The sequence below is a fragment of the Patella vulgata genome, chromosome 5, assembly GCF_932274485.2.
Source record: "Patella vulgata chromosome 5, xgPatVulg1.2, whole genome shotgun sequence".
NCBI classification, from domain to species: domain Eukaryota; kingdom Metazoa; phylum Mollusca; class Gastropoda; family Patellidae; genus Patella; species Patella vulgata.
This window is the reverse complement of record NC_065883.2, coordinates 49,624,497-49,649,958: the sequence shown is the minus strand read 5'-3', so window position 1 is coordinate 49,649,958 and position 25,462 is coordinate 49,624,497. Positions and strand designations below refer to the sequence as shown.

General features: G+C 34.5%; 1 protein-coding gene across 4 annotated transcripts in view; it reads right to left on the bottom strand.

Moving 5' to 3' along the window:
* The window catches only part of LOC126821186 (probable mitochondrial glutathione transporter SLC25A40), an 80,347-nt gene that overhangs the window by 37,254 nt on the left and 17,631 nt on the right, over positions 1–25,462 (bottom strand). For all 4 annotated transcript variants that reach the window (XM_050549592.1, XM_050549593.1, XM_050549594.2 and 1 more), the window contains exons 2-3: positions 23,165–23,340; positions 21,013–21,080 (exon numbers count right to left, since the gene is read on the bottom strand). In XM_050549592.1, coding sequence (XP_050405549.1) covers positions 21,013–21,080; positions 23,165–23,340 — 244 coding nt within the window. The remainder of the gene's footprint in view (positions 1–21,012; positions 21,081–23,164; positions 23,341–25,462) is intronic.

The window sequence follows — 25,462 nt, the reverse complement described above, 5'->3', positions numbered from 1 at the left end:
CTTAAAACAATTGTTGAGTTGCCCAACTTGCGTGTTTCTAAATTCAATTTATTGTTCCAGCTTTCTGTTATGTTTCGTAAAAAGTAGTCTTGATTATCCCGGCCTGTTAATCAAACGTAGAATGGTCGATAGACTGGTTAAGCGAGACTACTTTCAAAACAAGGGCATGTAACCTATTTTTTACTCACACGTGCTGGGATGTTATGTATTATTTATGAAAGATTAAATGGTCATAGCTTATTAAGTACAACATGGTCATTTATTAAGTGACTATAAATGTGCCAAACAGATTCAAGGATTGGTATATATACTATTCAAAAAAAGTAGGGGATATTTGATTTTTAAGTGTTATTAAAGTCACCTAATGAAACTGACGAAGAAACAAATGACAAAATGAAATGAAGTTCACATTCATCGATTTATTCCAAATGATCGTTAGACTAAGTAAGGCACAGACTGACCATTATAAGGGTAAAATGATACCCGGGGTCAAACAGCAAATTTACCACAGCATCACAACCAAGTCAGTAACGGGTAAATCCTCCTCTGTTTGCCAAACAAGCATTGATCCGACGTGGCATACTCCTAATGAGACGTCTAAGGTCATTTTGGTCCAGATTGTCCCATTCCTGTTGCAACGCAGCAGCAAGTTCTTGGACATTGGCAGGACGTTGTTGACGTTGACGTAACCTCTGTCCAAGCATGTCCCAGACATGCTCGATGGGGGAGAGGTCGGGACTCAGTGCTGGCCAAGGTAATGTGGTGATGTTCTGTTGTTGGAGGTAACCTGTAACGATCCTGGCCCTGTGACATCTTGCGTTGTCATCCTGGAAGATGAAACGGCGGCCATGACGTCGTGCGAACGGCACAACATGGACTGCCAAGATGTTGTCCCGGTAGTACTGGCCTGTAACACGCCCTGCAACAACATGTAAAGCCGTTCTTCCAGCAACAGTGATGCCTCCCCACACCATAACAGAACCACCCCCAAATCGATCATGTCTGATGACGTTAACGTCTTGGAAGCGCTCGTTTCGACGACGCCACACCCTCCTATATCTGTCCAAAACATCAACAGTGAACCTTGACTCATCTGAAAACATCACATTGCTCCAGCGTCGATTATCCCAGTGTTGGCGATCCCTACACCAACGACGTCTTGCCTGAATGTGATGATCTCTCAAACAAGGGATCACGCGAGGACGTCGGGCGCGAAGGTGACCCCTATGCAGTCGATTCCGAATCGTCTGGCCACTCACTCTCACATCAGTGTCTGTTTGAAGACGAGCGCTGATCTGATTTGCTGTGATGACACGATTTCTCAAGGCCAAGGTACGGATAAATCGATCCTGGGCTTGAGTTGTCGCCCTTGGTCGACCTGAGCGTGGTCTGTCCTGTACAGATTGTGTATCACGGTATCTGGACCATAGCCTGCTTATGACAGACTGAGAAACATTCATCGTCCGCGCCACAACCGCCTGTGTTGTGCCGATCTGTAGCATGCCAAGGGCACGTAACCTTTCATTTTGGGTAAGCCGACGCATATCAAAATTTGTTTTCTGGTCACTAAAACAATTAAACTGATGTTTCCACCCTGGAATTCAATGCCACAATGACTGTAACATTCAAAGTCAGAGTCGTGCAAATCTTGGGTTGGACCCCCATGATGATCCCAAGCATCACCTGCATTCCATGCGGTAGCTATTGGTGCGTTTGGGCGTCACATGTAACTGGAAATGTTTCTTCTGTTAGGTTCTATAGTGACTTTTTTCGTAGTCATTTGCATATTTTAGTATTATGCCCCCAAAATCAAATATCCCCTACTTTTTTTGAATAGTATATATAAATATTGTGGTGTAATTGTCGAGATATTTGCAGATATTTATTTATGGTGGGCCACCATATCATTGAGGAAATAGGTTTAACAAAACATATATAATGATATGCTAAGCCAGGTAGTACGCAATTATGTCTCCTAGAGAGAAGCATAACCCATCTGGCAACTAAACTAATTAATTAAAAAACAAGCAGGACGGGGCGCAAAAATGTCCCCATGAGGGAAATGTTCCGTCCTGCACAAACCGATTAAAACAACCTAAGCAGGGTGGTGCGCAATAATGACCACAAAAGAGGGTAACGCAAACCACCTTGCAACCCATCTTATTATATCAAATTATATACTTAAATAACGATTGATTGTACATCCATGTAATTCCTTATAATGTTGTATTGTACTTACAAATGAAATTGAAATAAAGAACATTTTTAAACTAACTTTATATATACGTTCAACCGTATGAATATACGATTAAGTGTGCCATATTGAATTTATTACTTTACTTAACTCTACTTTACTTCACTTCACTTTATTTTACCGTATTTTATTTTATTAGGGTTTCACACACCGTAGCCAATGTGAAACACTATTGTTTTTGTTTGGATTATTATTCTTCTTCTTATTAGGGTTTCACACTGGGTAGCCAGTGTGAAATACTATTGTTTTTGTTCAGATTATTATTCTTCTTATTATTATTATTATTTTTCCATTTGAGCATATCTCAGAAACTACTTGTCGGATCAATTCGATGTCTTCGGTTTAACTGAGAAAGTGGGTTTGACTTAAATTTTAAAGCTATTTCCAACGTTCTGCGACAATGCGAAATGTCCGAAATCACTGAAGTTGTCGTTTTTCGATATTTTGCCGTAATGTTATCAATAATTGTCGGATTGTAATATTTGATACATTTTGACATAGCCAGAGACAAGGCACATAGCTACAGTTCTTTGGATTTTTTATTTTCGATGAATCTTAGGAGATATTAGGCTCCAAATTTTGAAAATTTAAATTTTTACAAAAAACTTTTTTATTAATGAATAAAATGGGTTTGACTTAAATTTTAAAGCTTTTTCCAACGTTCTGCGACAATGCGAAATGTCCGAAATCACCGAAGTTGTCCTTTTTCGATATTTTGCCGTAATGTTATCAATAATTGTCGGATTGTAATATTTGATACATTTTGACATAGCCAGAGACAAGGCACATAGCTACAGTTCTTTGGATATTTTATTTTCGACGAATCTTAGGAGATATTAGGTGCCAAATTTTGAAAATTTAAATTTTTACAAAAAACTTTTTTATTAATGAATATTTTTATGTGGTATTTTACTTAGGGTTAAAGAGTCATCTGATTTGACCAAAAATGGCAACATTTTTTGCCACCGTATTTTTCCTTGGCCCCCATTGGCTAATTCAGTTTTTCAGTCCTGGATTAATTATTTATTGTTCGATTTGTATAAAACAAAGTTCATATGCTCCGTGGTCCAAAATGTCATTTTTTTTGTTACCAGTAAAATTGCCTTTCGGCAACGGAAGTGACGTAACTTTAGCAAAAATTACAATTTTGAGAGTTCGGTAACACTTTTTGAAAGCAAATATTATTCTTTTCAAATCTGGTATGACTGAAAGGGTGTGCCCTGTAAAGGCGCAGAAAACATCGGATTCACTTTTTTTAATTTCGATTTCGTTTTCGGGTAATTTCGATTTAAAGGTGGAAAAGGGTGAAAAAATGAGCTATTTACAACCCATTCAGGCTTTTCATATTTTAATATATTTTTTCGCAACTTTCATAAACTAGTAGCAAAAATCCATACGAAGAGAATGTAAAAGAGCCAATTATTATTGGATTTTCATAAAAATGACACCATTTGATGCGTAATGTCAATTTTGACTAGTTTAAACCAATTTAACATTTTCAATGTCACCGGAAATGACGCCATTTGGGCAAAAAATGTATTTATAGCCTTCAAAACAGATATTTTATTCAAACGAGTCTGGTTTGTAATGTTTTCAAAATTATGATATTTGATTCCAATCAACTAATAGAATGAACCCATACGATCATATACATATCACAACATGTTTTCTAACTTGTTCAGTTGCGGAGTAATAAGCGATTTTCAGCAGGTCACTTTTCAAAGTTTTTGGTCCATAAAAGTGGCAATTATTATTCGATTTTCATAAAAATTTCACTTTGTGATACCTAACGCCATTTACGATTTCATACAAGTAATTTAGTATTTTTATTATCACCGGAAGTACCGTCAGTTTGTCAAAAACTGTATTTTTAGCCTCTAAAACAAGTAATTGTTTGAAGTAAACGATATTCATTATTGGTGTAAAATTATGATATTTGATTCCTGTGGGCAAATAGTATCAATCAATACGATCATATTGATATCACAAAATTGTTTCTAACACCTTCCCTTGCCGAGAAATAACCAATTTTGTCAGGATCACTTTTTAAGATTTTTCGCATTTTTATCAGTGCATGGGTTCTGGGTTAATTATTTATTGCCTGATTTGTGTAAAAGAAAAGCCGACCTTGTGCAAATTCTCAACTTACTTCTACATATAGAAGTTTCTGGCGGCACCGGAAGTGACGTAATTTTGCCCAAAACTTCAATTTTGACGTGTCGAAAGGTCTTTTAAAAAACAAATATTAATGTTTACAAATCTAATAGATCAAGATGAATGCTCATATTAAAGACGCAAAATATGTCTTGCTTTGTTTTGTTTTGTTTTTATTTCGGTTTTGCATTTGCATCATTTTGATTTAAAGCTGAAAAAAGGTGTAAAAATGAGCTATTTACAATGCATTCATATTTTAAAATATTTCTTGACAACTTTCACGAACCTGTAGCCTTAATCCATACGATGACAATTTATGTCAAAATTAGTTTGTAATATTAGCAGTCGTCTAGAAATAGGCAATGTTGCATGAGTCACTTTTCACGTTATTTTGCCTGCAAAAGAGTTAATTTAATCCGATTTTCTTTTTTTTTTTTCACATGATGCCTAATGCCATTTTTGACTGGGCCGATCCAATTTTACATTTTCAGTGTCACCGGAAATGGCGTCATATGGGCAAAAACTATATTTATAGCCTTCAAAACGGATATTTTTTCAGAGGAGTCTGATTTGTAATGTTTTTAAATTTATGACATTTGATTGCAATCAACAAATAGAATGAATCAATACGATCATACAGATACCACAAAATGGTTCCTAACTTTTACGATTGCAGAGAAATAGACGATTTTCTACAAGTCACTTTTCAAGATTTTTGGTCTATAAAAGTGTCAATTATTATTTGATTTTCATAAAATTTTCACCATGTGATGCCTGATGCCATTTATGATTTCATGGAACTAATTTAACATTTTCACTATCACGTAGTAATGTTGTTTTGGCAAAAACTGTATTTTTAGCCTTCAAAACAAATATTTTTTGAAGTGAGTTATATTTATTATTCATTTAACATTAATTTTGGCAAAAACTTTATTATTAGCCTTCAAATTGTTTTGAAGTGAGTTATATTTATCATTCGTTTAACATTATGATATTTGATTCCAATGGACATAAAGATTGGATCAATACGATCATATTGAGGTCCAAAAATTGCTTCTAGCAACTTCCCTTGTCGAGAAATTTCCCATTAAAAAGTCAGCTAACTTAGCGGTAAGTTAGTAATAAATTTTGTAAGGATCACTTTTTTGACATATGTAACATATGGTAACAAATGTATAAATGAAATTAATATTGCTGGGTAACTGGCACCGGAAGTGACATAAGTTCAAGGGTAATGTGGCACCGGTGAAACCCGTCATTACTGCATCGCAGTTCTAGTTAGGGTTTCACAATGCGAAACTTGTGTGAAACACTATTGTTTTTGTTAAGATTATTAGGGTTACACACTCCGTAGCTTGTGTGAAACACTATTGTTTTTGTTAAGATTATTCTTATTATTATTATTTTTTTTTTTTTTCCAATTTGATTGTATCTCAGAAACTACATGTCAGTTCGATACGATTTCTTCGGTTTTATTGGAAAAGTGGGTGTGACTTAGAGATTAAAGCTATTTTGGGCATTCTGTGACAATGCGAAATGTCCTAAATCACCGAAGTTGTCGTTTTTTAAAAAAATGCCGTAGTATTAACAATAATCATCGAATTTTAACATATGATGCATTTTGACATAGCCGGAGACCAGGCACATAGCTGTGCTACTTTTGATTTTCGACGAATCTTCGTAGATATTAAGCGCCAAATTTTGAAAATTTAAAATTTTACAAAAAACTTTTTTATTTATGAATATTTTTATATGGCATTTTAACCAGGGTTGAAGAGTTATCCGATTTGACTAAAAATGTCAACATTTTTTGTGTCCGTAATTTTCCTTGGCCGCCATTGACTAATTCAATTTTTCAGTCCTAGATTAATTATTTATTATTCGATTTGTACAAAAGAAAGTTCATATGCTGCGTGGTCCAAAATGTCATTTTTTTTGTTACCGGTAAAGATTCGTGTCGGCATCGGATGTGAACTAAAATCAGCAAAAACTACAATTTTGACAGATTTTGACAGTTCGGTACAACTTTTTGAAAGTAAATATTTTTTTTTCAAAATTTGATATTACCTAAAGTATACGCCATGCAAAGGCACACAAATCATCGGACTCAGTTTTTTTAATTTCGTTTTTGGGCTATTTCGATTAAAAGGTGAAAAAAGGTGTAAAATTAAGCTATTTACAACCCATCCACCGTCTTCATATTTCAAAATATTTCATCGTAACTTTCATAGCCTCGTAGCAATAACCCATACAAAGAGAATGTATGTCAAATTTAGTTTGTAATATCAGCAGTTGTCGAGAAATAGGCAATTTTGCATGAGTCACATTTCGTGCTATTTTGCCTGTACAAGAATCAATTATTATTCAATTTTCAATTTTCTTTCACCATTTGATGCCGAATGCCTTGTCGAGAAATTTCATTACTGCATCGCAGTTTTAGTTCTTCTTTTGTTTTGAGTAGATCTCAGCAACTGATTGTAGGATCGTTACGATTTCTTCGGTTTTATCGGAAAAGTGGGTGTGACTTAGAGGATAAAGCTAATTTGAATGTTCTGCGACAATGCGAAATGTCCGAAATCACCGAAGCTATCGTTTTTAGAAATATTGCAGTAATTTTAACAATAATCATTGGATTTTAACTTTCGATGCATTTTGGCATAGCCGGAGACAGGGCACATAGCTACGCTACTTTTGATTTTTGATTTTCGGCAAATCTTCGTAGATATTAGGCGCCAAATTTAGAAAATTTAAATTTTTACAAAAAACTTTTTTATTTATGAATATTTTTTAGTCGTGTTTTACACAAATATAACGAGTCCTCTGACTTGGGCAAAAATGTGAAAAATTTTTGTCTCGGTAATTTTCCTTGGCCCCCATTGGCTAATTCAGTTTTTCAGTCCTAGATTAATTATTTATTGTTCGATTTGTATAAAACAAAGTTCATATGCTCCGTTGTCTCAATTGTCATTTTTTTTGTTACCAATAGTGTTATCTGTCGGCACCGGAAGTGGCGTAAATTTACAAAAAACTACAATTTTGACAGTTAGGTACCATTTTTCGAAAGCAAATATTATTTTTTTCAAATCTGGTATAACTGAAATTGTGCGCCCTTTAAAGCCACACAAAATGTTGGGACCATTTTTTTTAATTTCGATTCCGTTTTCGGGCTATTTCGATTAAAAGGTGAAAAAAGGTGTAAAATTAAGCTATTTACAACCCATCCAGCGTTTTCATATTTTAAAATATTACTTCGTAACTTTCATAAACTCGTAGCAATAATCTATACAGAGAGAATGTATGTGAAAATTAATCTGTAATATGCGCAGTTGCCGAGAAATGGGCAATTTTGCATGATTCACTTTTTACGCTAGTTTGCCTGTAAAAGAGTCATAGCCGGAGACAGGGCAAATAGATACGGTACTTCAGATTTTTGATTCTCAACGAATCTTCACTTATATTAGGCGCGAAATTTTGAAAATTTAAATTTTTACAAAAAACTTTTTTATTAATGAATATTTTTGGATGGTATTTTACACAGGATTAAATGGTCATCTAACTTGAGCAAAAATGTGAACAATTCTTGTCTCAGTAAATCGGGTTATCCGCCATTGTCTAATTCAGTTTTTCGATCCTAGATTAATCCTTTATTGTTCGATATTTGTAATAGAAAGTTCATAAGGTCCGTTTTCCGAAATTTCATTTTTTTTGTTACCGTTAAAGTTTCCTGTCGGCAACGGGAGTGACATAATTTTACCAAAAACTACAATTTTGACAGTTCGGTACCACTTGTGAACTAAAATCAGCAAAAACTACAATTTTGACAGATTTTGACAGTTCGGTACAACTTTTCGAAAGCAAATATTATTTTTTCAAAATTTGACATTACCAAAAGGATGCGCCATGCAAAGGCGCACAAATCATCGGACTCAGTTTTTTTAATTTCGATTTCGTTTTCGAGCTATTTCGATTAAAAGGTGAAAAATGGTGTAAAAATAAGCTATTTACAACCCATTCAGCGTCTTCATTTTTTAAAATATTTCTTCGTAACTTTCTTAATCTCGTAACAATAGTCCATACGAAGAGAATGTATGTGAAAATTAATTTGTAATATGTGCAGTTGCCAAGAAATAGGCAAGTTTGCATGTGTCATTTTTCACATTATTTTGGCTGTAAAAGAGTCAATTATCATTCGATTTTCAATTTGATTTTACCATTTGATGCCCAATGCCAATTTGGACTAGGTCAAGCCAATTTAACATTTTACTATCACCGGAAATGATGTCATTTGGTCAAAAACTGTATTTTTAGCCTTCAAAACAGATATTTTATTCAAATGAGTCTGATCTGTAACGTTTTTAACATTATGATATTTGATTCCAATCAACAAATAGAATTAACCCATACAATCATACAGATACCACAAAAAGGTTTCTAACTTGTACGGTTGCAGAGAAATAGACGATTTTCTTCAAGTCACTTTTCAAGGTTTTTGGTCTATAAAAGTGTAAATTATTATTCGATTTTCATAAAATTTTCACCATGTGATGCCTTATGCCATTTATGATTTCATAGAACTAATTTAACATTTTCATTATCACCGGAAGTAATGTCATTTGGGCAAAAACTGTATTTTTAGCTTTCAAAACAAATATTTTTTTGAAGTGAGTTATATTTATTATTTGTTAAACATTATGATATTTGATTCCAATGGACATATAGATTGGATCAATACGGTCATATAGATGTCTAAAAATGGCTTCTAGCATCTTCCCTTGTCAAGAAATAACCAATGTTGTCAGGATGACTTTTATCGATTTTTTCCCATTTTAATTTCCCATTAGAAAGTTAGCTAACTTATCGGTAAGTCAGTAACAAATTTTGTCAAGATCACGTTTTTGCCATATGTAACACATGGTAACAAATGTATAGATGCAATTGATATTGCTAGATTTGGTTGATTCTGCGACCTGCGTCTATTTGTGCAATGCTTATGTGGAAATCTGTTTCATTGATACCGGAAGTGACATATTTTCCACTTGAGTATATCTCAGAAACTACTTGTCGGAACAATGCGATATCTTTGGTTTTTCAGGAAAGATGGCATGACTTAGCGATTAAATCTATTTCTAACATTCTGCGACAATGCAAAATGTGGAAATCTGTTTCATTGATACCGGAAGTGACATAAGTTCAAGGATAACATGGCACCAGAAGTGACATAAGTTCAAGGGTAACGTGGCACCGATGAAACCCGTCATTACTGCTTCCAGTTCTAGTGATGATTGTTTTTACCAAAAAAATCAATCATCCAACACGTTGGCCGTTTTATTTTCCACTTGAGTATATCTCAGAAACTACTTGTCGGAACAATGCGATATCTTTGGTTTTTCAGGAAAGATGGCATGACTTAGCGATTAAATCTATTTCTAACATTCTGCGACAATGCAAAATGTCCGAAATCACCGAAGTTGTTTTTTTTCTAAATATTGCCGTAATATTAACAATAATCGCCGGATTTTAACATTTGATACATTTTGACATAGCCAGAGACAAGGCACATAGCTACGGGTCTTTAGATTTTTGATTATCGATAAATCTTAGGAGATATTAGGCGCCAAATTTAGAAAATTTAAATTTTTACAATTTCTTATTTTTATTAATGACTATTTCTTTATGGTATTTTATCCAGGGCTAAAGGGTCATCTGATTTGAGCAAAAATGTGAACAATTTTTGTCTCAGTAATTTGCATTAGCCGCTATTGGCTAATTCAGTTTTTGGGTCCTAGATTGATTATTTATTGTTCGATTTGTTTAAAACAAAGTTCATATGCTCCTTTTTCCAAAATGTCATTTTTTTTGTTATCTGTCGGCATCGGAAGTGACATAATTTTAATAAAAACTATAAATTTGACAGTTCGGAACCACTTTTTGAAAGCAAATATTATTTTTTCAAAATTTGATATTACCAAAAGGATGCGCCATGCAAATGTGCACAAAACATCGGACTCAGTTTTCTTAATTTCGATTTCGTTTTCGGGCTATTTCGATTAAAAGGTGAAAAACGGTGTAAAATTAAGCTATTTATAACCCATTCAGCGTCTTCATATTTTAAAATATTTCTTCGTAACTTTCATAAACTCGTAGCAATAATCCATACGAAGAGAATGTATGTGAAAATTAGTCTGTAATATGAGCGGTTGCCGAGATATAGGCAATTTTTTCATGCGCCATGTTTCAAATTATTTTGCCTGTAAAAGAGCCAATTATCATTCGATTTTCAATTTGTTTTTACCATTTGATGCCTTATGCCAATTTGGACTTGGTCAAGTCAATTTAACATTTTTACTGTCACCGGAAATGACGTCATTTGGTCAAAAAATCTATTTTTAGCCTTCAAAACAGATATTTTATTCAAATGAGTCTAATCTGTAATGTTTTTAAAATTATTATATTTGATTCCAATCAACAAATAGAATGAACCCATACGATCATACAGATACCATAAAAGCGTTTCTAACTTGTACGGTTGCAGAGAAATAGACGATTTTCATCAGGTCACTTTTCAAGGTTTTTGATCTATGAAAGTGTAAATTATCATTCGATTTTCATACAATTTTCACCATGTGATGCCTTATGCCATTTATGATTTCATAGAACTAATTTAACATTTTCATTATCACCGGAAGTAATGTCATTTGGACAAAAACTGTATTTTTAGCTTCCAAAACAAATATTTTTTTGAAGTGAGTTACATTTATTATTCGTTTAACATTATGATATTTGATTCCAATGGACATATAGATTGTATCAATACAATCATATAGATGTCCAAAAATAGCTTCTAGCATCTTCCCTTGTCGCGAAATAACCAATTTTGTTAGGATGACTTTTACAGATTTTTTTCCCATTCTAATTTCCCATTAGAAAGTTAACAAACTTATCGGTAATTAGTACCAAATTAATCAGAATCACTCTTTTGACATATGTAACACATGGTAACAAATGTATAGATGCAACTGATATTGCTAGATTTGGTTGATTCTGCATCTATTTGTGCAATGCTTATGTGGAAATCTGTTTAACAGTTTCATTGATACCGGAAGTGACATAAGTTCAAGGATAACGTGGCACCGGTAGAGACATAAGATCAAGGGTAAATTGGCACCTGTGAAACCTGTCATTACTGCTTCGCGGTTCTAGTTTATTTTTTCTTTCTTTATTTATTTTTATTCTATTCATTATTTATCTACCTAATTGTTATTCCATATATACTGTTAGTGTATCAAGTTTACACATTCTACCTCAATTAAAAGCAGAGTTGTTATGTTCCAAAGTCTTGACCAATCAAATTGCTTATCACTCCTTAGCCTAAGTAGAAAATTCTCATCATCAAACTTAGTCAAGGTAATGATATAATGAATCTATACTCGGAGTTTCATCACTCTCACTTAATTGAAACCAAAACCCCAATGCATCAACCAATCCGATTGCTTATCTCTGCTTACCGTAAGCAGACAATGTTTATCATCGAACTCCATCAAGGCATTCACATTAAATGAACGCCTACACCAAGTTTGAACATTCTACCTCAATTAGAATGAGAGTTACTGTGTTCCAAAGTCTCGGCCAATCAAATTGCTTATCGCTCTGCTTATCCTGACAGAGGGACGAACCCATTTTAATAGTCCCCTGTGACAAAAAACAGTTCTATGGTCGGCGGAACAATAAACTGACAACATACCAAATCAAGAGCGAATGAGTACCAGAATTGGAAGCAGTGTTGCAACAATCTAAAGCAAAAGATAGGATGCCAGGCAACAAATGATATTTCCACAGCAGCTGTGTCGTTTGAATAGTCCACAAGGGTTTTCACACATTGTTTCTTTTGTCAGTAATAGAAGCATTTATACAAGACACTAAAAACTAATTAAGAATAACAATCATTAAACAATAGGGTTCTTTTTAAATAATGAACTAATTTAGTTCATCTCATCTTAAAATTGAAATGACCAATGACCTAGAAAATAGTATTTCCTTTTTTTTTGTTAAAGAGCACAGAAGATGACCAAACAAAATTATGTCTACTTAAAGCCAGTGTTTACTATATACACTTACAGTTCGTCTCAAATGTTTTGGACCAGAATTGTGTGAAGACTAAAAAATCGCTAGAATTTTATGGTGATTTTTTGCTCTAATTCCCCGCTCAATTCCCTCACGATTTTCTGTTAAGATTCGCTTGGCAACACTGTCTTTCCCTAGGAAAACACTGTCTTACGCCATGCTTTCCCGCAAGGAATTTCAGTCCTTCATGTTTATAAAATTGTGCATATATTCAAGGTATCAGGAGCTTTTTATGGCTCCCGATACCTTGAATATATGCAGTTTAAAAGTAAACAAAAACTGAAATTAGTTTATTAATCTCAATATTTAGGAGAATGATTTAGCTAATTTGCAGGAGTCTTTAATGACTCCTTCGAAGGAAAGCCGAGAGGAGCAGGAGCGAAAGTTCCCCTTAAACATGAAGGACTGGAATTTGTGAGCCTTTCATTGCGAACACCCCTTCCCGGACTTTTATAGGGTAGCAGGAATGTTGTTATTTCTCGAAGTATAACAAAGTGTTCACATATGTCGATGGCCCAAGATTTTTGTGCTGGAGATTATGCACACCAATAAATAGCTAACATTTTATTAAGATTTTTGGTAGTGCATTCTTTTCTCAAAGCATTTCACTTTTTTCTATTTTCTGATAGGTCTTTTTATTTACGGCATTTGTAAATAACGAAAACGTACTCATCTAACCCATCACTTACCATAACATCTGCATCAAAAACCCTAAGGATTATCTGTGTCTACAGACCAGCCCCTTCAAGAAGAAAAAACAAGTCTACAGATTCAAATTTCGTAAATGACTTCCAATAATCTCTGTGAAGATCTTGATTGAAATGATAACATCCTAATTGCTGGAGATTTTAACGTGCATTTTGATTCTCTTAATAACAAATTTACAAAACGTCTCTGTGAGCTTTTGGATATTTACGACCTGGTACAGACCATTACTCAGCTGACACATCGATCAGGACACACCTTGGACTGGGTTGCTTGCCGTAATCATGAACTTATTCATAATGCTGATGTTGTTGTATCCTTTAATGTCAATTTCTCAAACACTTCACGTAACAGCAGGAAAATACGCTATAGGAACTTCAAATCCATCAATATTGCCGAATTTAATATCGAACTTCTGAGCAGCAATCTATTCACATAATATTCTAATGATGTTGACTACACGGTAGCTTTACTCATTACTTATAGCAGCTAAATCGCTAATATTTGGGACCTAGAAATTGACAAAAATGGGTCGCAACGCATATAATAATGTAATATGAATGTATATAAACTGATTAACATTCAATCGTTTCTATTTTTACTGTAATTTCTAATCAGTTATGTTCTGCAAAATATGCCAGAAGTCTCATGTGAATGGCAATCTTTAGCGTCTGGTTTTTCCAGTCTACACCGATGGTATTTATTGCGCATGCTCTCCAGATAAGAATATAGCGTCGCCATTTGACATGACTTGTGGAATATGTCTTGAATATTGGATATCAGAAGCCCATCTTTTCCTTGTAAGATCACAAGACCAATGTTGATTTGAATTGACAAATAATTCGTGTTTTCAATGTTGAAGATTTTTGATGATATTGAGTTAGAGACTTAGCTACTTTAACCTCCTTGACAAACATGCACCCATCCAAACCAAAACCATTAACCATTTAAAGAAAACACTATGGTATGATGCTTCTGTAAAGGATGCTAAGCGAATACGCCGGGCAGCTGAAAGGTAGTGGCGTAAATCAGGGTTAGTGGTAGATAAACAAATTTACACAGAGTGTCGAAAAGGTTTTATGAAATGTGTTAAAAATTCCAAATCACAGTATTTCAACAAGGAAAGATCATCATGCTCAAGAAACCCGAAATTATTGTTTTCAACGCTAAACTATTAACTGGGAAAAGAAAAGAGTGTCGTCCTTCCAGAGGGAGATGATAGTATTGTTGCTCAAAATTTCTGTGATTATTTCATTGATAAAATTGATAAGATTCGTCATGACCTTGGCTCTATTAACACACAGGGGTGTGATGACAGAAGGTCTGTAGTTCCCTCAATTCAATTTGATTCCTTTAATCCAGTTTCATCTAAGGAGATAAGGAAGATTTTCTGTCAATCCAAACAACATCTTGCTCTTTGAATGCCATACCGACACATTTTCTGCTTAAAATTCTGGATGCAATGTTGCCCATTAAATATTACTAACATCATAAACACGAGTTTATAGTACCGGAATATTTTAAAACTGCATTTGTCAAACCACAAAAGTCGACACTTGACCCACAATTAATGAAAAATTATCGACCAGTATCAAATCTGACCTTTCTGTCCAAAGTTCTGGAGAAGGTTGGTTGTTAAGCAGCAACTTCTTAGTCATTTAGAAAAGTTTCAACTCCTCGAGGAGTTCCAGCATGCTTATCGCTCCAGCCACAGCACTGAAACAGCTCTGCTATGTGTTCTGGATGCCATAAAATCATCTGTTGATGAGGGAAAGATCGGACTGTTGGTCCTTTTGTATTTATCAGCAGCTTTCGATACTATTGACCACGGCAACCTACTGGATCGACTGTCAGCAGATTATGGAGTAACTGGATCCATTCTAAAATGGTTTTCATCCTATCTCACGGGATGATTTCAGTATGTTGAAGTTAACAACTCCTCATCAAGTCATCAACAACTCTTATGTGGTGTTCCCCAAGGATCCATTTTGGACCCGATAATCTTCACAATGTATACAAAGATGTTAGGTAAACTTATTCAGGATCACAATCTGCTGTATCATTTTTATGCTGATGATTCTCAGCTTCTTGATAGCTTCAAGCCACTTCCGATCCATCAAAATGTTGTCATCAAGAATCTGGAAGGGCGTCTCGATGATGTCAAAAAATTGATTTCATCCAATATGCTTAAACTCAACGATGAAAAAACTGAGTTCCTTCTCTTGGCTCCTGCTAACAGACTTAAAAAATGTGACATTCGATCGATCAACATTTGAAACACCGGAATTCCTGTGTCTAGAGCTGTAAGAAATCTTGGAATTCTTGTCGATTCTCGTCCCATTTTTTAAAACCATGTGAACAACATCTGTAAAATATGTCATTTCCATCTTCGAAGGATAGGCTCCATTCATCATCTATTAACAGAAGACGCTGCTGCAACATTAGCTCAATACTTCGTCCTGTCCAGAATAGACTATTGTAATTCGGTACTAACTGGTATTACGAACAAACAGATTTCAAAACTCCAAAGATTACAAAAACGCGCTGCTTACATTGTCACAAAAAATAAATCAAGATCACACATCACCCCAGTCTTGAACAAATTACATTGGCTCCGTGTTGGAGAAAGGTTTAACTTTAAAATCTTATCGTTAACCTATCAATCGATAAACAAATCCGCGCCAGGTTACCTCCAAAATCTAGTATCACTGTATCAACCTAAACGATCATTAAGATCAGAAGGGAAACTGTTATTGGATGTACCTGCCTATAATTTGAAATCTTTTGGATCCAGAAATTTTCGATACAGACAGCGTATCAATTGTTTGGAATACACTTCCAGAAAATATCCGACAATGTGAATCTGCGTCGGTTTTTAAATCCAAAGTGAAAACTTGGTTGTTTAGTCACTATCATTAACACTCCAAAGTGAGAACATTTTCTAGCGCCTAGTGCATTCCCTAGTGGATTAAATAGTTGCGCGATACAAATATCATTATTATTATTCTTATTATTAAATTCTACTTTCCTACATAAAGGGGACAACTTATTAATATTTTAACATTTCATAATCAGTAATAGATCTACATTAACACATAAACTACCTGTTCTGTTTTTCCAAAATCTTTATCTGTTTATATCCATGGAGTAATGCACCACATGTATAAAACTTGTCCGCTTGATGAATGAATACATATCAAATAAGTTCCCTAATATAGAATATATATTACACCCGATGGGGTAATTCTTGCATGCCTCGATGACCTTGAAAATTTTCATTGCCTTAAACATGACTTATTTAATTCTAAAGTCAACTCAAATACAATATAATGGTTAAACCTTTAGAAAATATATTTGCAAAGAACTATAGCACAAGAATATAGTCCCAAAATGTGATTCCATTAATCCATTGGCCATTATAGATTTGGTAGGATCTCGAGGCATACCAGTCCCCAGTGATTTATGATGCATGCAAATGTTTGATGCGAATTGTTTGTTTAAATGAAGAGTGTAATTTAGTAATACATTAAAGTCCATCGTATTTAATTTATTCATTTTTATCAATTAAGCAACGTCATCCAGCCCTACGAGTTTTACTAAATTAAAAAATAATAACAGTCTGTGTTTCATTATTTTACTCTTTATTACTATGGAAAATTATATTTTCTTAGAGAGGGAGACTATATATGTTATTTATGTTCGTGCAACGTGATCCAGTCCTAGAATATTTAATAAATTATGAAATTATAAAGTTTGTGTTTAATTATATTTACTCTTCATTGATATGACATGTGACATACCGGTCCCCTATGATTTTTGATGCATGGAAATGTTTGATGCAAATTGTTTGTTTAAATGAAGAGTGTAATGTAGTATGATGTTAAAGCCCATTGTATTTAATTTATCTAATTTCAATTAAAGATACATTATGTAAGATTTAGATAAAGAGCTAGCCATTCTTGCTACAATAGTTCGAAAATAGATAATGTAAAATGAATAATTTGAAAATTTCATTCAAATTAATCTATTGCGAGCGAAGATATTAGCTTTTGAAGGTTTGTCAAGACGTGTGCAATAATTTCAACCACCGTACTGGTTGTTCGAAGCTAAGTCTCGCTCCTCTATTTCTAAATTAAATCAAAATATGGCTGAACCTTTCTAATCTATTTAATATCAGAGAAATCTGATGCCATCAAGAGTTGATTATTGTCTTGATAAGTTAAATAATGTCTAATTAATAATTCAGAAAATATTTCAGACTTGCATAATGTATGTTTAATAAAGAACTGTGCAACGTGATGCAGTCCTACAATTTTTACTAAATTATGAAATAATAAAGTTTGTGTTAAATTTTATTTACTCTTTATTACTATGAAAAAAGATGTTTTCTTAGGGAGGCAGACTATGTTTTTATAGAGAATAGCTTGCTTAAGATTCATATTGTATAGACAGCAATCTGATTAAAACACAGATCCTATTTTCTTTTGTTTTTTATTATAGTTCAAAATTTCGTTTTACTTCTCTTTACTACACTAGGATCTGGAAGAGTTGTTATATAACCCGCATTCTGGATAATGTGAGGGATTAGCCAATGAAAAGGTCTGTTAAGAGGAGCTTTTGGTGTGTGGTACATGGAACTGTGGGTAATCCACTAGAAACATCAATGCTGATTGGTTTATCAAATGTCTGGCGTCATAGGGTCAAAAGCCGCTCGTATGACCTCTGACGTGACCTATCACTACAACTTGTCAGATCTTCATGTAGTGTAGGCCATCGAAAGTATAAAAAAACAAAACGAAATATAGATCTGTATTTTAATCAGATTGTTAATTGGTCAACCTTATAGAGTGAAATGGCTTCCTGCAGATTTGTCAAAAGCCTTTGTCAACTTGGTAGTTGAGAAATAGTTGAGTAATTAGATTCAAAGAATATTTGCCGATAATTTGTACTCATATTAATCTTAAAATAACTATGCACATTTATTCTGCAGTATCAATCATGTAACTTGTGTGTAGACCTTCTTGTACAAGTGTTAATGTGCCATACGTCACAATACATTATTATCATATACCGGCAATGGTCAAGAGCATAAGATTATAGTCCTGTGTGTTCTTGACCACGTGACTCACTGTTTTGTGCATCACAGAGTGATTTATGATGTATGGCACTTTGCTTTATGGATGGTTAATTTTGATTTACTGAACCTGCGAGTAATGAAGTAATGTGTAAAAGCTCATTGCATATAATTTCAAATTTGAATTTGATAGTAGCCAATGATTAATGGATTCCACGCTGTGCGAAACACTGTGATTTGGCAAGCTAGCAAACTCGGTGTTTTTCCACCGTGTTCGGCGATTCGAGTCTGAAACTCTTGCAGTGTTCTGTAATTTAAATCCATTCATAATCATTCAAAGTCGCAAATATAGACCTCCCATACAAACGACTTTGCCAATTATCGAAAACGACACAAGATTTCAAAAACAAACTTAATGGGTTGAATTCCAAAGCAGCTTGATTTATTCTATATTAAGTTTATTTTGCGTATTTTATACGATAGGTTGGAAATAAGTATTTAATAGAGTCAAATGTTAATTGAAGTGTGATCTAAATAACCAGCAACTGCCAGGCAGGATACACCCACATTTTGTAAGAGATGGATACAAAACAAGCTAAAAACAAAAACGATTTTTTTAACAATCAGTGGCCATAATCCAGAAAGTTATGGTCTGAAATGCGCAAATATCAAAAAGGGACTCAGATTTTTGGAATATAAAGATATGTTTTAAGTTTTATCAAAATCGGATAAAATTGTGCATACAAAGAACGGCAATTTTGTCGGTCAGTTTCATTCGATTTTCCCGAAATTCCAATTCAACCTTCATTATGGTGGAATGGTGATATATCTAAATGGTTTTTAAGATCGGAAAAAAAATTGTGATTTTTCACCAATCAGGGGCCATAATCCAGGAAGTTATGTTCGGATATGTGTGATTATCGCAAGGAACCAAGATTTTTATGATAAAAACATATATTTAAAGTTTCATCCAAATTGGATAAAGATAGGTTGCCAGGCAACGAAACATACGCCCACAGCAGCTATATCGTCCGGGGAGTCAACAAGAGTTGTCGCATATTTTTACTTTTATCGGTAATGGAACATTTATAATACATTAAAATCTGATTAAGAGTAACAACTCATTAAGTAATTATCAGAAAACCATTAGAATTTGTTTGGTTTTTATAAAGTTCTGCCCCATGCTAACGTTTACGAAACTTTTAACATCATGGATTTAGCTGTTCAAGTCATAAAGTTTCATTGAAAATCAATAGGCTTCTTCGTCTTATGCCCTTAAACACTGTGTATAAATTTAAAGTCAATCAGATATTAACTTTGGCCTCTAGAGCGTCCACAAGATTTTTTGAAGTGATCAAGGGCCATAACTCTGGCAGTAATTATCATAAATCGCTGAAAATCAATAGGCTTCTTCGTCTCATGGCCTTAAACACTGTATATAAATTTAAAGTCAATCGGATATTAACTTTAGCCTCTAGAGCGTCCACAAGCAATTGTGGATGCCGGACGGACGGACGGACGGACGGGGGCGACGACAATATACGACCACATTTCAATGTGGGCGTATAAAAACTGTGCCCTCTAGAGGGCCCACAACATTGATATACCATATTTTTACACTATCTGCATACAAATTCAAACTCAACCATCATTAGTGTATAACTGTGATATATTTACACGTTTTTATTTTTAAATCGGATAAAAATTGTGACCTCTATATGGACCACAAGCTCAATACGTAATTTTTCTACAATCAAGGGCCATAATTCAGGAAGTTACGATCTGATATGTGCGAATATCGACAAGAACCAAGATCTTTAAGATATAACCATGCATTCAAAGTTTCATCAAAATCGGATGAAAATTATTACTTCTAGAGGGTCCACAACCTTGATATACCATATTTTACACTATTTGAGTACAAGGGGAGGCCATTTTGTCCGGCAGTTTTGGATGATTAGGGTGTAACGCCATATACTAAAATGTTTTTTTTTTAAATCGGATAAAAATTGTGACCTATACAGGTACCACAAGAAAAAATTTGACTTTTCGTACAATCAGGGGCCATAATTCAGGAAGTTACGATCCGATATGCGTGAATATGGAAAGGAACCAAGATCGTCAAGTTATAAACATGCATTTCAAGTTTCATCAAAATCCGATCAAAATTGTGACCTCTAGAGACTAGAGTGTCCACAAGCTAAAATCGTGATTTTTCATAAAATCAGGAGCCATAATCCATGAAGTTATTGTCCGATAAATGCCAATATCGATAGGAACCAAGATCTTTGGGAGATAGACCTATATTGCTATATTTCAAGTTTCGTCAAAATCGGATAAAAATTGTGGCCTGTAGACTGTCCACAAACAAATTGTGGATGGACGGACAGGGGTGACGACAATATACGTCCACATGAAAAGCTTGAAATCTATAACAATTCAAGACAAGAAAGTTTTGCTTGTAATAATGCTTCTGCCTTATGAATTGTTTGCTTAGGTAATAATAAACATTAGTGTATATCAAATATAAGGTTGTAATCTAAAAATTATTGATCGGATTAAGTGTTTTAGAGCGTGTGACACAGCAATATATATCGACAGAACATCTGACACAGCAATATATCAAATAATTTTAATCAGATTGATGTGGAATTGTTGTAAAGATTATACAGTATTTGATTGTTTTATGTGCTCTCTAACTTACAGCGTTGGAGGTAATCCACTCCATAATGAGGATATTCCTTCTGTTCTTGATATCTTCACAAATGCATCCTGAAATTAAAGGTTACAGTATCTATATTGTACAAAGGGACTCTGGCTCTGTGAGTGTTGCTCTGGTGCACAAATAGTAGGTACCTGGTATGATCTAGGTGTAGCCTGGTTCCCCCTTTGCCAGTGGTGCAAGACAGAGGGACTGGCAATGGAACAAGCCAACAGTGGTGCTGATGTCCCCTGCCAAAATCCAAAAATAGATGACACATATTAATTAATCACACATTTTTTTTTTTCAAAAGTATCAAGCAATCAAACTGATTAGCAACTATACACAAAGTTTCATCACTCTCTATTAGATAGAACCAAAGTTATCTTGTTCCAAAGCATTGACCCATGAAATTGCTTACCTCTGTTTAGCTTTTAAAGCTCGAAATGTTGATCATTGAACTCAGTCAAGACATTCACCTAATGAACATCGACATCAAGTTTAAACATTCTACCTCAATTAAAAGCAGAGTTGTTCATATGTTCCAAAGTCTTGACCAATCAAATTGCTTATCGATCCTTAACCTAAGCAGAAAATTCTCATCATCAAACTTAGTCATGGTAATGATATAATGAATCTATATTCAGAGCTTCATCAGTCTCATTTAATTAAAACCAAAGTTATTGGCCCCAAAGCATCAATTAATCAGATTGCTTATCTCTGCTTACCGTAAGCAGACGATGTTTATCATCGAACTCCATCAAGGCATTCACCTAATGAACACCTACGCTAAGTTTGAACATTCTACCTCAACTAGAATGAGAGTTATTGTGTTCCAAAATCTTGATCAATCAAATAGCTTATAGCTCTGCTTACCCTAAGCAGAAAGTGCTTATTATGGAACTTAGTCAAGGTATTGTTGTGATAAAACCATACACCAAGTGTCATCACTCTCACTTAATTAGAACTAAAGTTATCGTGTCCCAAAGCATCAACCAATCAAAATAATCATCTCTGCTTACCCTAAGCAGAAAATTCTCATCTTCTAACTCCAAACTCCATCAAGGCATTCGCCTAATAAACACCTACGCCAAGTGTGAACATTCTAGCTCAATTAGAATGAGAGTTATTGTGTTCCAAAGTCTCGACCAATCAAATTGCTTATCGCTCTGCTTACCCTGAGCAGAAAATGCTCATTATCGAACTTAGTCAAGGTATTGATGTAATAAAACTATACAAAATTCTCACTTAATTAGAACTAAAGTTATCGTGTCCCAAAGCATCAACCAATCAAACTGCTTATCTCTGCTTACCCTAAGCAGAAAATGCGCATTGACCTAATAAACACCTACACCTAGTTTGAACATTCTAGCTCAATTAGAAAGAGAGTTATTGTGTCCCAAAAAGTGTGACGGACAGACAGACGAACAGATGGACAGACAGACGGACGGACGAATGCATTTTAATAGTCCCCTGCTTTCTTCGAAAGGCGGGAGACAAAAAAAACCCTTGTGGTGCTGGGTACTCATTCGAATGCACGCAAAAGAAACCATGACTGAATTTGATTAAAGAGCAGACGATGCACATGATGCTGCACTCCAGGGAAAAATTTCCTTATAGCAAACTGTAATTTACAATGATCTTCAAAATACAGGGTGCAAATTACTTTGTTTTAGTTGAATAGCAGTTTTAGCCATTTGGAACTATTGATTAGCAGTTTTTTTTTTTATTTTCTACCATTTTCAATGAGATATATGTAACACTATAGCTAACAGATTAGCCAATTTTTGTTTGACGCAACTAGTCATGAGTAGGCTATCAACAGGAAGTGGAGGTTAGAGGGTAATTATAATTAATATTTCCTTGTATTTACTAAAGGAATTCCAATTTTCCCTTGTTTTTTTTTTCTGTGTTTAATCAAAAGGTATTACCAGTAACATCTGTTTTGTGGTAATTAAATAAATACCAAAATACAGTGTTTCACCTACATGTTTGCATCTGAGTATAACTTTGGTAAAACAGAGGCAGACATTGATCAAAGAAAAACTTCTCATAAATATGCATAAAAATTTAAAATCAGCTTAATTATAACTACAAAAGACCAAATAATACTGCTGGAACTGACAATCAATAAATATTGTTTAAACATTCTTACCAGAGTTCCAGTAAAGTGTCCTGGTTTTTTATACCAAGTTTGAGACTGTGCATTCTGACCATTTAGGCATGTACAGATATGATCCATAAGTCCATTGCAATAAAGAAAGCACATTCCTTTAGTGAAGGGCTTACTCTGAGCTTGAAGACGTATTTTCACGACATCAAGAGGAGTAACTGGAAAAAAAGAAGGGAGATAGTGCCAGCATTAAAGCATATCTACCCATGTTCCTGAAACAACAGCTGCAAGATTTACAAAATCTAGCCATTACTAGATTAGTCTGAAATTCCCAAACTTTAAGGTATGTTATCTCCCTTTACCACAGACATGTGATACTAACCTGTAACCGAACAGATTTGTTTACAGGTGTTGAAAGATTTTTTTTAGTTGACAAATTCAGGGGAAACCAAAGAAAAGCAACCTTACTAGCATAATAGAAGAACATAAAAGTTAAAAGTAAATTAGAAAGGTTTGGATAATCATAGTGGTAAAGCTGGGGTTTAAGTAAAAAAGTTCCAGCAACCTTGACATTGAACAAACCTTGAACTTTGCAACTCAATTATTACAGCTGGAAATTTCAGTTGGAAAGCACAAGAAATCTGAGAGCTCTAGAGCTGGGTCCTAACCATCCTCAGTATCCCCAGTGCATTGGCCGAGAAATTTCATCTGGATTTTCCGATGTGATTTCCCCCTGCCAGTGGTGCAGGACGGAGGGCCTGACAAGGACAGCTGTCTAGTCATTCAGATGGGATGAAAAACCAAGATCCTGTGTATACATTGGCATGCACGTAGAAGATCCCTTGGCAGTTGGAATTCAATATAAGAGTAGGCCATAGTGCTGCTGCCCAGGCAAAATTGTCCTCATACATGTCGCACACTGTATGGCGTATGCCCATCTTCATTAGCCCAGTCGGAGCAGAACAATAGGACGTTGAACACCATTTCATTTCATTTCATTTCATCCCCAGTGGTTTCATTCCGTTCCAGTCCACTAATTGTCTGCCCTTGTTGTTTGTGCTAATTTTATCGACAAATAAAATAAATCGTTAAATACATAAAAACTGACATAAAAATGACATATTTCCTGCATGTCACTTCTTTTATATTATATTTCTTGCAAACTTTCTAATAATCGAGCGAACAAGACGAATATTGTTGGCCAAGATCAAGCTGACACACTATAAGCCAGCACTAGGATATTCACCACACGATAAGCAGAAATCAAGCTGGCACACTATAAGAAATTTGCTGGAAGACCGTGACTGCAATGAAATCATGTGATTTATATAGCTAATCTGAGCCTTGGACAAATAACATAAATTGAAAATATAGTCTACTTTTATTAATTAAGTTACCCTGGACAGTGACCCATTTCTAAAGTTTTTGATTGCTTCGCAGACTCAAGCTACGATCACGGGCAGATAATTTGAATATGTGAATACCCCATAGATAGATTACCCCAGGATATAGTGGAGTACCACAGAATGGGACCACTGGGGATACCGAGGATGGGTCCTTGATCAATCGAAATTAGTAACAAGCCGAAATCCCAAAATAATAAGATGACACATATTAATTAATCACACATTTATTTTTTTCAAAAGTATCGAGGAATCAAACTACACACTAAGTTTCATCACTCTCTATCAGAAAGAATCAAGATTATCTTGTCCCAAAGTATCGACCAATGAAATTGATTAGCTCTGCTTAGCTTTAGCTTGAAATGTTAATCATTGAAATCAGTCAAGACATTCACGTAATGAACATCTAAATCGGGTTTAAACATTCTACCTCAATTAAAAGAAGAGTTTTTATGTTCCAAAGTCTTGACCAATATTCAAATTGCTTATCGCTCCTTAGCCCAGGCAGAAAGTTCGCACAATTGAACTTAGTCAAGGTAATGATATAATGAATCTATATTCAGAGTTTCATTGCTCTCACTTCATTATAACCAAAGTTATCGTGCCCTAAAGCATCAACCAATCAGATTGCTTATCTCTGCCTACCGTAAGCAGACAATGTTCATAATCGAACTCCATCAAGGGATTCGCCTAATGAATGCCTACATCAAGTTTGAACATTCTACCTCAATTACAAGGAGAGTTATTGTGTTCGAAAGTCTCAACATTCAAATTGCTTATCGCTCTGCTTACCCTGAGCAGAAAATGCTCAATATCGAACTTAGTCAAGGTATTGATGTAATGAAACTATACACCAAGTTTCATCACTTTCACTTAATTAGAACTAAAGTTATCATGTCCCAAGGCATCAACCAATCAAATTGCTATCTCCGCTTAC